General features: G+C 38.1%; 1 protein-coding gene and 1 long non-coding RNA gene across 4 annotated transcripts in view; one reads left to right on the top strand and one right to left on the bottom strand.

Moving 5' to 3' along the window:
- Positions 1-12,228, bottom strand: part of SBF2 (SET binding factor 2) — a 453,884-nt gene that overhangs the window by 55,432 nt on the left and 386,224 nt on the right. For all 3 annotated transcript variants that reach the window (XM_072794105.1, XM_072794106.1, XM_072794107.1), the window contains exons 23-26: positions 9,400-9,527; positions 8,014-8,189; positions 5,934-6,079; positions 3,134-3,332 (exon numbers count right to left, since the gene is read on the bottom strand). In XM_072794105.1, the coding sequence (XP_072650206.1) occupies positions 3,134-3,332; positions 5,934-6,079; positions 8,014-8,189; positions 9,400-9,527 (649 nt within the window). The remainder of the gene's footprint in view (positions 1-3,133; positions 3,333-5,933; positions 6,080-8,013; positions 8,190-9,399; positions 9,528-12,228) is intronic.
- LOC140614808 (uncharacterized) lies at positions 6,820-8,360 on the top strand. The gene is made up of 2 exons (XR_012015576.1): positions 6,820-6,926; positions 7,898-8,360. It is a non-coding gene; the product is annotated as an uncharacterized lncRNA (long non-coding RNA).

The raw sequence follows: 12,228 nt of genomic DNA, 5'->3' as shown, positions 1-12,228 counted from the left end.
CTTTGGATTCATTTTGGCTTCCTGGACCTGAGGATTTCCTCCCAGCAGTAAGTTCCTTAACATTGCCTTTTCCTCTATTATCTCCAATAGAAGCACTAATTACTTTATTTTTTTAAAAGATTTTACTTATTTATTTGACAGAGAGAGGGAGAGAGAGCATAAGCAGGGGGATAACAGGCAGAGGGACAGGGAGAAGCAGACTCCCTATTGAGCAGGGACCCTGACGCAGGGCCTGATCTCAAGACCCCAGGATCATGACCTCAGCCAAACGCAGATGGCTCAACTGACTGAGCCACCCAGGTGCCTCAGCACCAATTACTTTAAACTTCTCACTCAATCCATGTCTTTGGCTTTTTTCTTTCTTTAATTTTAATTGTAACATAGTTAAAATACAGTGTTGTTAGTTTCAGGTTACAATATAATGATTCAACAATTCTGTACATTGCACAGTGCTCATCAGGATAACTGTACTCTTTTTTTTTTTAAGAAAAGATTTTATTTATTTATTCATGAGAGAGAGAGGGAGAGAGAGAGAGAGAGAGAGAGAGAGAGGCAGAAACACAGGCAGAGGGAAGAGCAGGCTCCAAGCAGGGAGCCTGATGTGGGACTTGATCCCGGGTCTCCAGGATCAGGCCCTGGGCTGAAGGCGGCACTAAACCGCTGAACCACCCGGGCAGCCCTGTACTCTTTTTAAAAAAGTTTTTATTTAGGGATGCCTGCGTGGCTCAATTGGTGAGCATCTGCCTTTGGCTCAGGTCATGATCTCAGGGTCCTTGATCAAGCCCCGCATTGGGCTTCCTACTCAGTGGAGAGTCTGCTTCTCCCTTCCCTCTGCTGCTCCCCCTGCTTGTGTTTTCTCTCTCTGTCAAATAAATAATAAAATCTAGGGATCTCTGGGTGGCTCAGCAGTTAAGTGTCTGCCTTCTGCCCAGGGCATGATCCCGGAGTCCCGGGATCGACCCACATCAGGCTCCCTGCATGGAGCCTGCTTCTATCTCTGCTTATGTCTCTGCATCTCTCTCTCTGTGTCTCTCTTGAATAAATAAATAAAATCTTTAAAAAAATTTAAAAATCTAAAAAATAAAACAAATATTTTATTTATTTCAGAGAGAAGGCGGGGAGAGAGAGAGAGAGTGTGTGTGTGAGTGAGCAGGGGGAGGAAAAGTGGGAGAGGGAGAGGGAGAATCCCAAGTAGACTCTAAGCACAGAGTCCAACTCGGGGCTCAATCCCATGACCCTGAGATCATGAGCTGGAATCAAGAGTTGGGACACTCAACTGACTGAACTACCCAGGCGCCCCAAAATAGCTATTCTTAATCCCCACCACCTATATCATTCATCCCTTTACCTATCTCCCCTCTGGTTATAATCTGTCCTTTATAGTTAAGAAACTGTTTTTTTGGTTTGTCTCTTTTTTTTCCCTTTTGTTCATTTGTTGTGTTTCTTAAATTCCACATATGAGTGAAATCATATGGTATTTGTCTTTCTCTGACTGACTTCTTTTGCTTAGCACTATACTCTCCAGATCCATCCATGTTATACTCTAGATCCATCTATGCTGTTGCAAGTGGCAAGATTTCATTCATTTTATGGCTGAGTAATATTCCATTGTGTGTATCTTCTTTATTCATTCATCAATTGGACTGCTTTCATAATTTGGTTAATGTAAATAATACTGCTATAAACATAGGGATGCATATATTCTTTTGAATTAGTGTTTTCATATTCTTTGGGTAAATACCCAGTTGTGTGACTAATGGATCTATAGGGTAGCTCTATTTTTAATTTTTTTTTTTTTAAGATTTTATTTATTTATTCATAAGAGACAGAGAGAGGCAGAGACACAGGCAGAGGGAGAAGCAGGCTCCATGCAGGGAGCCTGATGTGGGACTCAATCCCGGGACTCCAGGATCACGCCGTGGGCCGAAGGCAGGTGCTAAACCGCTGAGCCATCCAGGGATCCCCTATTTTTAACTTTTTGAGGAACCCCTCCATACTGTTTTCCAGAGTGGCTGCACCAGTTTGTATTCCCACCAACACTGTATGACAGTTCCTTTTTCTCCACAATCTCATCAACACCTGTTGTTTCTTGTGTTTTTGACTTTAGCCATTCTGACAGGGGTGAGGTGATATCTCATTGTGGTTTTGATTTGCATTTTCCTGATGATGAGTGATGTTGAGCATCTTTTCATGTGTCTGATGGACAAGTATTTGTAAATTTAAACTGTCATTTAAAATAAGATATCCATAGTTCTTCAGGATCAGAGAGGTTGAAACTAATAATAACATTAAGATAACTTTCTAAAATATATACAAGGCTTGCAATATACAAAGTACTTTCACAGTATTATTCTTCTCAGTCAAACTGGGAATTGATGAATGCAAAGGAAACAACTTACCTGGAGATCAAAATGATTAAACTTGTGGACGGCAGAAATGTAGTTAAAAAAAAAAAAAAAAAGCATGGAATAGGACTTAACTGACATAGGAAACAGTGAGAGATGACAATAGAAGAAAATACATTCATTTACATTCTCTAAGAAATATCTCTTGAAAATATTCTAATTAGCATAAGAAAATCCTGCCTACACTTAGGGCAACAAATTACAGCATGCAGCCCAAACAGTCCCCACCCATTCACTTATTTACTGTCTATGACTGCTTCTGTGGCAAAGTAGTGCAATGAGACCATATGGTCTGCAAAACTGAAAATGTGTACCATATGGCCCTTTAAAGAGAAAGTTTGTGGACACCTGCCCTACAAGCAGGCTTTCATCTCTACTATTTGTCTGGGCAAATCCTATTTTTATTTCAAGTTATCTTCAGGCATGGTAGAAAAGATGCAAATGGGGGTAGAAAAACAAGAAAAAAAATCATAAAGGGGACAAAAACTTTGACCTTTATCCTTTCGCTCTAACCTAGGCACTGTTCACTGATACAATTATACTTCTGAGAATGCCAAGGAGATGCTTGCTCATGCTGCTAAAAAGTGTCCCTTAAACACACATATCCCTGGAGATCTTGCTCCTAATTTTTTGATATTTTTCTCTCTCTGGGCTATGGGGACAAACAGCCTATTCAGACAAAATGGGAGAAAAGAAAGTGTTTTTTTGGGGCCCACTAAGAGACTTACCTCCGGCAGAGTGAATACATCCTATTGGAGGCAGTGATTCGAAAATACTCTGGTTTTGAGCGAGAAGAGCTGCCACTTATGGTTCCCAGACCTAAACGCTGATAGTCTCTGAAACAAGCTTTTTCCACTAACTGTTCCATTGTAGACTTCTCTGAGGCCTTCAGAGTGGTACTTGTAGGGAGTTCACTATCATCTGAAACTGTGAAGGCAGAAACAGATTTTGAAAAAATGATATAGCTTAGAAGATTAGAAGCTTCCTTTTGTAGAGGATTCTTAAACCAAGAGAGGTTTATATTAGGGCTCCAGGCACTTTGTGTATCACAAATTAAGTCCTGCTAATTCTTTGAAGAATCATTATGTTCAAACATATATTAAAACAGTAATGGACAGTCAGGAAAGAAAATTCAGGAGCTCAAAATGTCAGGGAAATTAACTCAAAATGCCAGAGAAGGGGTATGTCTGGCTGGTGCAGTGGGAAGAGCATGTGACTCCTGATCTCGGGGTTGTGAGTTTGAGTCCCACATTGGATGTAGACACTACTTAAATAAAAAAATTAACAAAGTTTAAAAAAAAATGCCAGGGAAATTAACTCAAAATTTCTAAAAATAGTAAAATTTTGAATTCATTAGCCACATTTTTCTGTTTTAATCAGGCTTGCTTTTTTTTTTTTTTTAAAGATTTTATTTATTCAGAGAGAGAGAGAGAGAGAGAGAGGCAGAGCCACAGGCAGAGGGAGAAGCAGGCTCCATGCAGGGAGCCCGATGTGGGACTCGATCCCGGGTCTCTAGGATCACACCCTGGGCTGCAGGCAGCGCTAAACCACTGCGCTACTGGGGCTGCCCTCAGGCTTGCTTATTAATGCCAAAGTATAGTGATTTCTATTTAGAACTCTATAAAATAAACATTTAAATCTTATCAGAGGCTAACCCATCAGTAAAATTTATCTTTAGTATGATCACTACACAAACTTCATTACCCAAGTTTCATTTAACTTTTCAGAACATATTCATTCATTCATTCATTCATTCATTCGAGACACAAAGAGAGAAGCAGAGACATAGGCAGAGGGACAGGCAGGCTCCCTCCAGTGAGCCTGATGCAGGGCTCAATCCCAGAACACTGGGATCATGCCCTCAGCCAAAAGCTGATACTCAACCACTGAGCCACCCAGGTGTCCCAGAACACAGACTTTTATTAGAAATTTCTAGATTAAGGAGAAGTCCACTTGTGGGAATAGACCTTTCTTAGAGAGGTATCAAGAGGTTATACTTTTTTTTGGAAAATATTTTTGTCAGAGGATGTGGTATACATGGGAAACTCCCTCATAATTTTGCAATCACAGGTTGCAGAATCGCTTAAGATTTTAGATGTGGAGGGATTTACCCAATAATCAAGCATTTTAGGGAGGATTTAAGAAAAACCCCCAACATTCCTAATTGGTACTGCATGTTCTAACAACAAAAAAAAAATTTCCATGCTAAAAACTGTCCTAATTTACTTTCTTACTTATTTCTACAGTGAGAGAAGTCACATTATGGTTTCAGAATTTTTGGATATATATTCAAAGTTCTAATGTCAAAGGGAATGATATGGCTCTCTTGCATTTAAAGAAAAAAAAAAATCCTAACAGCTTATCCCTACAAATACAAGACTTTGTGTTTTAATTTATTTTTTAAAATTTTAATTCAATTTGCCAACATAAGACTTTGTGTTTTAGTTTGTGAACTTCACAATGCAAATATATTATCAGGTATCGGTTTTGTGTTGGCTTTTTATTTTCAGAGGAGCAAAAAGCATCATATAATTGGTCTTTTGGTGGAATAAATATCATAGAATAATAGTTTTTCTTCTGTGTAATCATAAAAACTTCAAATTAGAAGAATCAATACTGATGGCTAATTTTTTTACGGCTTTCCATGTGACTGTAAGGAGGCCAGGGTTCCAACAAATGGGTCACTCCAGTAATGCAATGGTGGGTCTTTTCATCGCTCTCAGAGTATGTAGATACACACACTGAAATGGGGACTTTTGACCAGTGATCTCTCTAAACATGAAGTTTCTTTCTTCAAAATGTCTTTATTGTTATTAGTAGAAGTAATAGTGGTATAGTCACAGGTGATTGGCTCTAAGATCCTGAAAAGAGAAAGGGTGGAAAGACATCCTGCCTCCTATTAGAGATCAGATTCTCCCTAGTGTTAGTTTTATAAACATACTCCACAGTGGGTTAAGGAACAGAAAACAGTCAATAAGACGTTTTGCAATTGGTTTCCTAACTCTGTTTTCCCAACTGAGAGGTACCTCAGCTTCTCAGATTCTGTCCTTTTAAATATTTACAAGGCTTTTTTTTTCTTACCATCTAAGAATCTCTTCATCTTTGGTCCTTCATTTTGATTAAGTGTACCCACAGTGTTCTTATCTCAAACCCAAATCTTTAATTTTGAATATCCAATGTCCTTGTTTTCTTATTCTTATTGCATAATAATAAGGTACAGGGGATTACTTTATATCTAAATTTCCCATGCACTGGGGTTTCTTTCTTTCTCCCTTTGATGAGACCCATGTAACAATGGCCAACCAGGTCTGTGGATTTAGTAAAAGAGAAGTATAATTTAGCAAAATCTTATCTGAACAATGGAATATTGAGAAAATAACTGAAAAGCTGGTAAGTGCCTCCAATCTTCTTATGAGATCTAGTTCTTGTAAGTCAAAGTTTAAGGGCAACTACATCTGAGTCTCTTATTCTTACTCACATAAGAAAGAATAAAACTGATTCATAAAGGAGAAAGGAGTTCTCACATACCTGATATGTCATCTTCTTCATTCCATCCAGGACGATTCACTCTCTCTTCCACAATTGTCCCTGTCCTCCTCTTCAATAAATATTGCCGCCCAATTGTCATTTTCCCTGCCCTTTTGGCACCTTTCACAATTGTTTTTGAGAAGGTGCTATAAGTCATAAAATCAAAGAGACAATCAATTTAATATGAGGACACCATTTACATTTTTTGATACCTACATAGCTCAACTCGTTTCTTCTCCATACCTACAGCTACTACTAGGATTGTCCAGACCTTTAGTAAGCCTTTCTTTCTTTAGATAATTTTTTATATGGCAATAGACTAATTTCCTATAAAATGTTGTTGTCATCATTACAGTTGTAGGCAAGAACGTAGAGTGGCACACAAGCCACTTAGCTCAAATCTAAACTCAGTTTGGCTTTTTGGTCAAACACGCACCTAACACACTCTGGTTATCTATGCCACTGCCTCCACCAGTTCCCACAAACTATGCTGGCAGAAGACTTACCACATCGAAGCCAATCTGCCCCCTTCTCTATTAATTCAAACTCTTTTTACTAACTCATAGGCTTTCCATTGAGATCATAGGACAGTTATAGTTAGGCACCATGTTTAAGTGTGTATGTGTGGTGTCCTTTCTTCTGACACTGTAAACCTTTACATAGCCAAGAAAATTCTAAGGTGTTTTAAATCTTAAAATTGCTATATCTCTTTTGCAGCTGGATAGATTAAGCTTGATACAAAAAGGTTGATTTTATATGTGTGTGTGTGTATGTATGTTGGTATTTCTTCCCATAGTCCATAGATTCTAAACATAAAACACCATACAAAGCTTTGTATCTTCCACAGAGAGTTGGAATAATAGATGTAACAGGCTCCTCTGTGACTCCACAGAGCTATGACAAGATACTTAGCTCACTGCTGTAAATACCTAGGAAGCTGCTCATGTCTTAGTGTATCATTTCTGGATCTGCACGGTCCCTTTCACTTACCAGGTAACAGTGATACAGGTGGTCAGCTCTGTAATTTAGTAATCACACACTGTCTGGAACCTCAACTCTTCTATAATCTCCGGCCTACCCCACTTTTAGGCAAAGGAAAGGGCTTTTCTCCAACATCTGCAGAGTACTCCCTAATAGGTAATTTGTACTGGCAGATGCCCAAATTCTAAGTGATTAATGATGAGTGAACTGAACTTTTGGCCCCTATATTTTATCACTAATTGAAGATAAATTTTAAGCAATTGTTATTTTGTAATAACCAAGATATAAAAGTTTCAACATAAATTACTAAAAATTTTCATCAGAAAATAAGGGGTCCTACAAAGAAATATAACAACTAAATGCAATGCCTTATCCCGGACTGGATCCTGTACTAGGCAGAAAAAAAAAGTACCTATAAATGATCATCAGCAAAATTTGAATAAGGACTCTGAGTTAGATAAAAATTTTATACCAATTAAATTTCCTGGTTATAAACCATGGTTTCTTCTTAGAAAATATATATTGATACATCTGAGGATAAAGGGGCACTATGTATATAACTCAAATAGTTTAGAAAAAATATATATGAGAGAATGATAAAGAAAATGGAGCAAAACATAAATAATTGGTGAATCTGGGTAAATGGTATACAGGAATTCTTTGTGTTATGTTGTAACTTTTTTGTAAATTTGAAATTGTACCAAAACAAAAAGTTACAGAAAAAGAAAAAATAAAGGGTACCATCTCTAGGTCAAGGCAAAACTGTCTGCTAAGCCTGGATATCAAAGAAAACTTTGAAGGGCTTGCTCAAAGGCAGTTAGCAAGGGATCAATATGGGACAAAGGGGGAAAAGAATTTCACATCTAAGAACAGATCATGAGTAATGGACATATTGGTTAAAACCTCTTGTAGCATTTATTTTTTGAAGCCTGTGCCATATATCAGTGCTGCTGTTGCATAACTTTCTGAGTTTGGTCCAACAGGCTTGACAGAATGGCAGACAAAAAGAACATTCATGTATGCAATGACACGAAGGATGGGTCACTTCCCCTGACCAGGAGCTATGAAAAGGCTGACATGAAGAAATCTGTCTTCTTACCGGAAGGAGGTGTTCTTTTCCTTCTGTTTGGGTAAAATTATTTGTGGGGTAGTCTGTCCAGCAGCAAAAGCAAAGGTGGTGAAAATGGACTGAGGATAACGGAACTTCATTAGCTGCTTCTTAAAGATCTCTACTACTTCTGGACTCACTTCTTCATCAAATGCTACTTTAATCAACTAGAAACAAAAGAGAAAAATACATCAGAAGGATTAAGGATTTCCAGATAACTTATCCCCAAGTGACTGAAGGAACAGAAAATAATATTAAATGGCAGAAGTCCAGAGGTTGAGGGGACCTTAGATATAGTGTAATATAATTTTTTTATTAAAAAAAAAAGGCCCAGAAAGGCTCATTTGTTATAGATGGTTTTCTGGCAAGGAAAATCATGTATCTTAGAGCTGAGTTTCTTTAAGACTTTCTTTAAGACTATCTGTTCTATGATGGGATTGAGAAATTAACTTACAGTGGCTGAAGTAGGAAACATGTCCTCCTTTTTTTCAACTATTGGTTCTAGGTGAGGATTTGGCCTAAGGAAGCCTTTTCTTACCCAGAGATACAATATACCTAGTAAGAAAAAGTGTTTGACTAGAATCCTAACCAATATAGTCAGGTCATATTCCAGTTTAGAGTCCTTTGGCAGGTGGAACAGAAATCCCAAGGATGTGCCTGCTCCCAGGTGATGGGAGAATGTCTGGAGCTTAGAGATCATAATTCACACAATGAGTACAGGGAGGTCCTAGCTTCCTGGCTGGAAGGAATGTGGTTAAGAACTGGCACCCTCAGAAATCTGCAAAGTCAGAGACAAGGCATAAAAATAGGAAGAGCAAAGTATCACCTACTGAGAACTGTAAAAAGGAAAAACTAAGAAAAGATCATTCTTCCAGTGTCTTTTGTACCAGTGTTTTGTATCAGTAATTCCACAAGTTCTGACACATTCAAAGCCCCCTAGAAAAACCTCTGCCTAATTAGAGGTTTATTTAGTTAGTACCAATAGTACTTTAGCCCTGACTATAATTCTAAGACTTTTATCTCTTCCACAAGAAGGGCGATAGGGCATTTCCTTCTGAAACAGGTGCCAAGAGAATTGCTTTCTATTTAAAGCCTTTATTAAACACAAAGATAAGACTTGGCACAGAAAACAAGTCAACTGTATGTGTCTGAATTTCTAGGATCACTTAATATTGACAGATAATCTGTTGGTACTCAGTTGGCCAAAGGGTTCAGGAAGTGAGGGATTAAATAAAATGATTCAGGGGTTTACTCAGTTGAAGATTACCCTCTCAGACCCTCTGATCCTCCTCATCCTCGAACTTCTGACCCCATTACCACAGAAAGTGGCCACATCATTTGTAGAAAACTTTTAAATAGTAGAGGAATGGTTAATACCTGAAAAGATGCTGATGTAATCTGCAGTCCTTCTTGCATGTTCTGCTGAAGCTGGTTCTGCATTGTAATCTTTTTCTCCTTGGTGATAGAGGCAATAGGAAAACTCCGCACAACTGTCTGCTCACCAACTACAGGAAAGCAGGACACAGACTCAGCAACAGTACTTTACAGCTTTATTTATAGAGTTTCTGCTTCTCATTTTATCAGCCTCTGCTAAAGAAATGTATCTGGAGAGGACAATGCCCAGGAATGCAGTGAGAGAAAATGCCTGATTCTAGAATCACAATCACTGATTTTATTGCATGACAATTCACTCCTGAGATACAATCCTTTCTAGGAGTGAATGAACAGTCTACCTGCTTTCATTCTTTCTATTTCCCCAACCTGCTCTGTGCCACATAAGATCAGCTGGTTTAAGGCAATCTTTAAGATACTTAATCTTGGGGATCCCTGGGAGGCTCAGTGGTTTAGTGTCTGCCTTTGGGCTCAGGGTGTGATCCTGGGGCCCCAGGATCGAGTTCCGCATCAAGCTCCCTGCATGAAGCCTGCTTCTCCCTCTGCCTGTGTCTCTGCCTCTCTCTCTCTGTGTCTCTCATGAATAGATAAATAAAATCTTTAATAAAAAAATAAGATTCTTAATCTTAAGGGCATCCGTGATATTTCATGTAAATATAAAGCAAAAGAGAAAAGATTTTAAAAATGTGTTTCCATACATGGTAAAAGGTGCTGTACACCATGTATTTGTGCCTTCGGAAGACACAGGACTAAACTTAGGCTGAAGAGTTTTAGGAATTTAAATATTAAAGCAAGGAAGGGAAAACACAAATAATTATCAACTACTAGAGGTTGTGAAGATGCAAGTTTAGAAAATAAGTATCACACATAAAGCCTCTCTTTGACAGTTCAAAGTTCTCCCTGGGAGAGGAGAGTCACGTGCAGAATATAACGTAATTAGCTCCTAGGTTTGAGGGAACAGGGCTTTAAATATTTCAGAAAAGGGAGATTTCTGCATGCTAGATGGCTAGAGAATGATTCCTGAAAGATGTGAGAAATGGTTAAGTGAGGTTTGAAGAGAGCATAGGTAAAGAGGGGGGAATTTCAGGAAGTGCTACAAGTAAAAGAACAGGAGCAGCAATGGGCTAGGTGCCTTGGCTGGTAAGCCAGAGAGGTGAGAACTTGAACTAGATTTATCTGAGTTCATACATATATCCACATAGCATCAGCAGAATTTCTCATTCTCTGGATCTGTCAATTCCTAACCTGGAAAATTCTGTTTATCCTCTTATGTTGAGCTTATATCCAGAGGCTAAACAAAATTAGGATGTATACAGAATTTAAGTCCTAGTATTTATTAAACAACCTATACTTATATAGCACATGTAAATTTATCAGATTTGTGTTTTTAAAAGAGATTTTTAATTTAAAATTTTAAAGGATTTTATTTATTTGAGAGAGAGAGAGAGAGAAGAGAGAGCACAAACAGGGAGAGCAGCAGAATGAGAAGTAGACTCTCCGCCTAGCAGACAGTCCAATGTAGGGCTTGATTCCACAACCTGGGATCATGACCTGAGCTGAAGGCAGACACTTAACCGATTGAGCTACCCAGGTGCCCCAAAGGAGATATTTTAAATTAGATATTTAAAAAGAAATAAAATAAAAGAAGCAAATAAGAAGGCTTTTTCTGATAAAAAGAAATTCCCTAAAATACAAAATTAACCCAAAAATTGACAGGAAAAACCGAGAGAACAATATAAGCCTTCACATTAAGTATGGTTTTGATTTTTTTTAAAGAAATAAATTAGAACAACATAAGTGACAAAGTATCTCAAATATTTATATCCTCAGAATGTATGTTGTGGCCATTGAACCACTCGCAAAAGAAATTGTAATTACTGGATATTTAATTTCTTTTAAAATTACATTTGCCTTCAAATACAAATATAATTTATGTATAAGGATATGACAGGAGAGGGCTAAAAAACTTTGCTCCATTTTCACGCTTTTTCAAATGAATACAACTATTCCTTTAGATTCACTTTGTTTATTGAATTTTATGAGCTTTTTGTTATTATATGGTAAGTACTCTTATGAACAAGACCATAAGCCATCTTGATTCTATCTAACCAAGGAATCACACAACTGTGAGATTTTAAAGATACTGCATTTTATACATCTGAAGTCCACTAACAAAATATGGTATATAGTTTATCTCATCAAATGTAACTGAACTGCAGACGAGGAAGGAACTTTAGTGATCATTTAGCCCAATGGTTTTCAATCCTTCCTATGGATCATAATCACTTCTGGGGCTTAAAAATGCAGATACCTGGGTCTTTCCCATTTCTAGAATCCTATTCTAGGTACTAATTCAACTGTGTGAGGGTTGGGCCCAGGTTGGTAATTTTTTTAAAGCTTTCCAGATAATTCAAACACGCAGTCAAGGTTGAGAACCACTGAATTATTGCCAATCAAGCCCAATTCCTGGGGCACTGGGATGGCTTAATTGGTTGAGCATCTGACTTCAGCTCAGATCATGATCTCAGGGTTCTGGGATCAAGCCCCACGTTGGGCTCTCTGCTCAGCTGGAAGCCTGCTTCTCTCTCTCCCTCTGCCTACAGCTCCCCCTGCTTGTGCTCTCTCTCTGTCAAAGAAGTAAATAAAATCTTAAAAAAAAAAAAAAAATCCCAATTCCCTAACTTTATGAAAGGGGAAACTGAAACCCAGCAAGAGGTCAGGAATTTTACTTAGGTTATCAAGATTGGTCAATAGAAATCTATATCTGAGCTCCTTATTTGGAGCCCAAAAGTTTTAGCCCAAATCTTCTATGCT

The sequence above is a fragment of the Canis lupus genome, chromosome 23 (assembly GCF_048164855.1).
Source record: "Canis lupus baileyi chromosome 23, mCanLup2.hap1, whole genome shotgun sequence".
Taxonomy (NCBI): Eukaryota; Metazoa; Chordata; class Mammalia; order Carnivora; family Canidae; genus Canis; species Canis lupus.
Note: the sequence above shows the minus strand (reverse complement) of the source record. Positions and strands in the feature narration are given on the sequence as shown.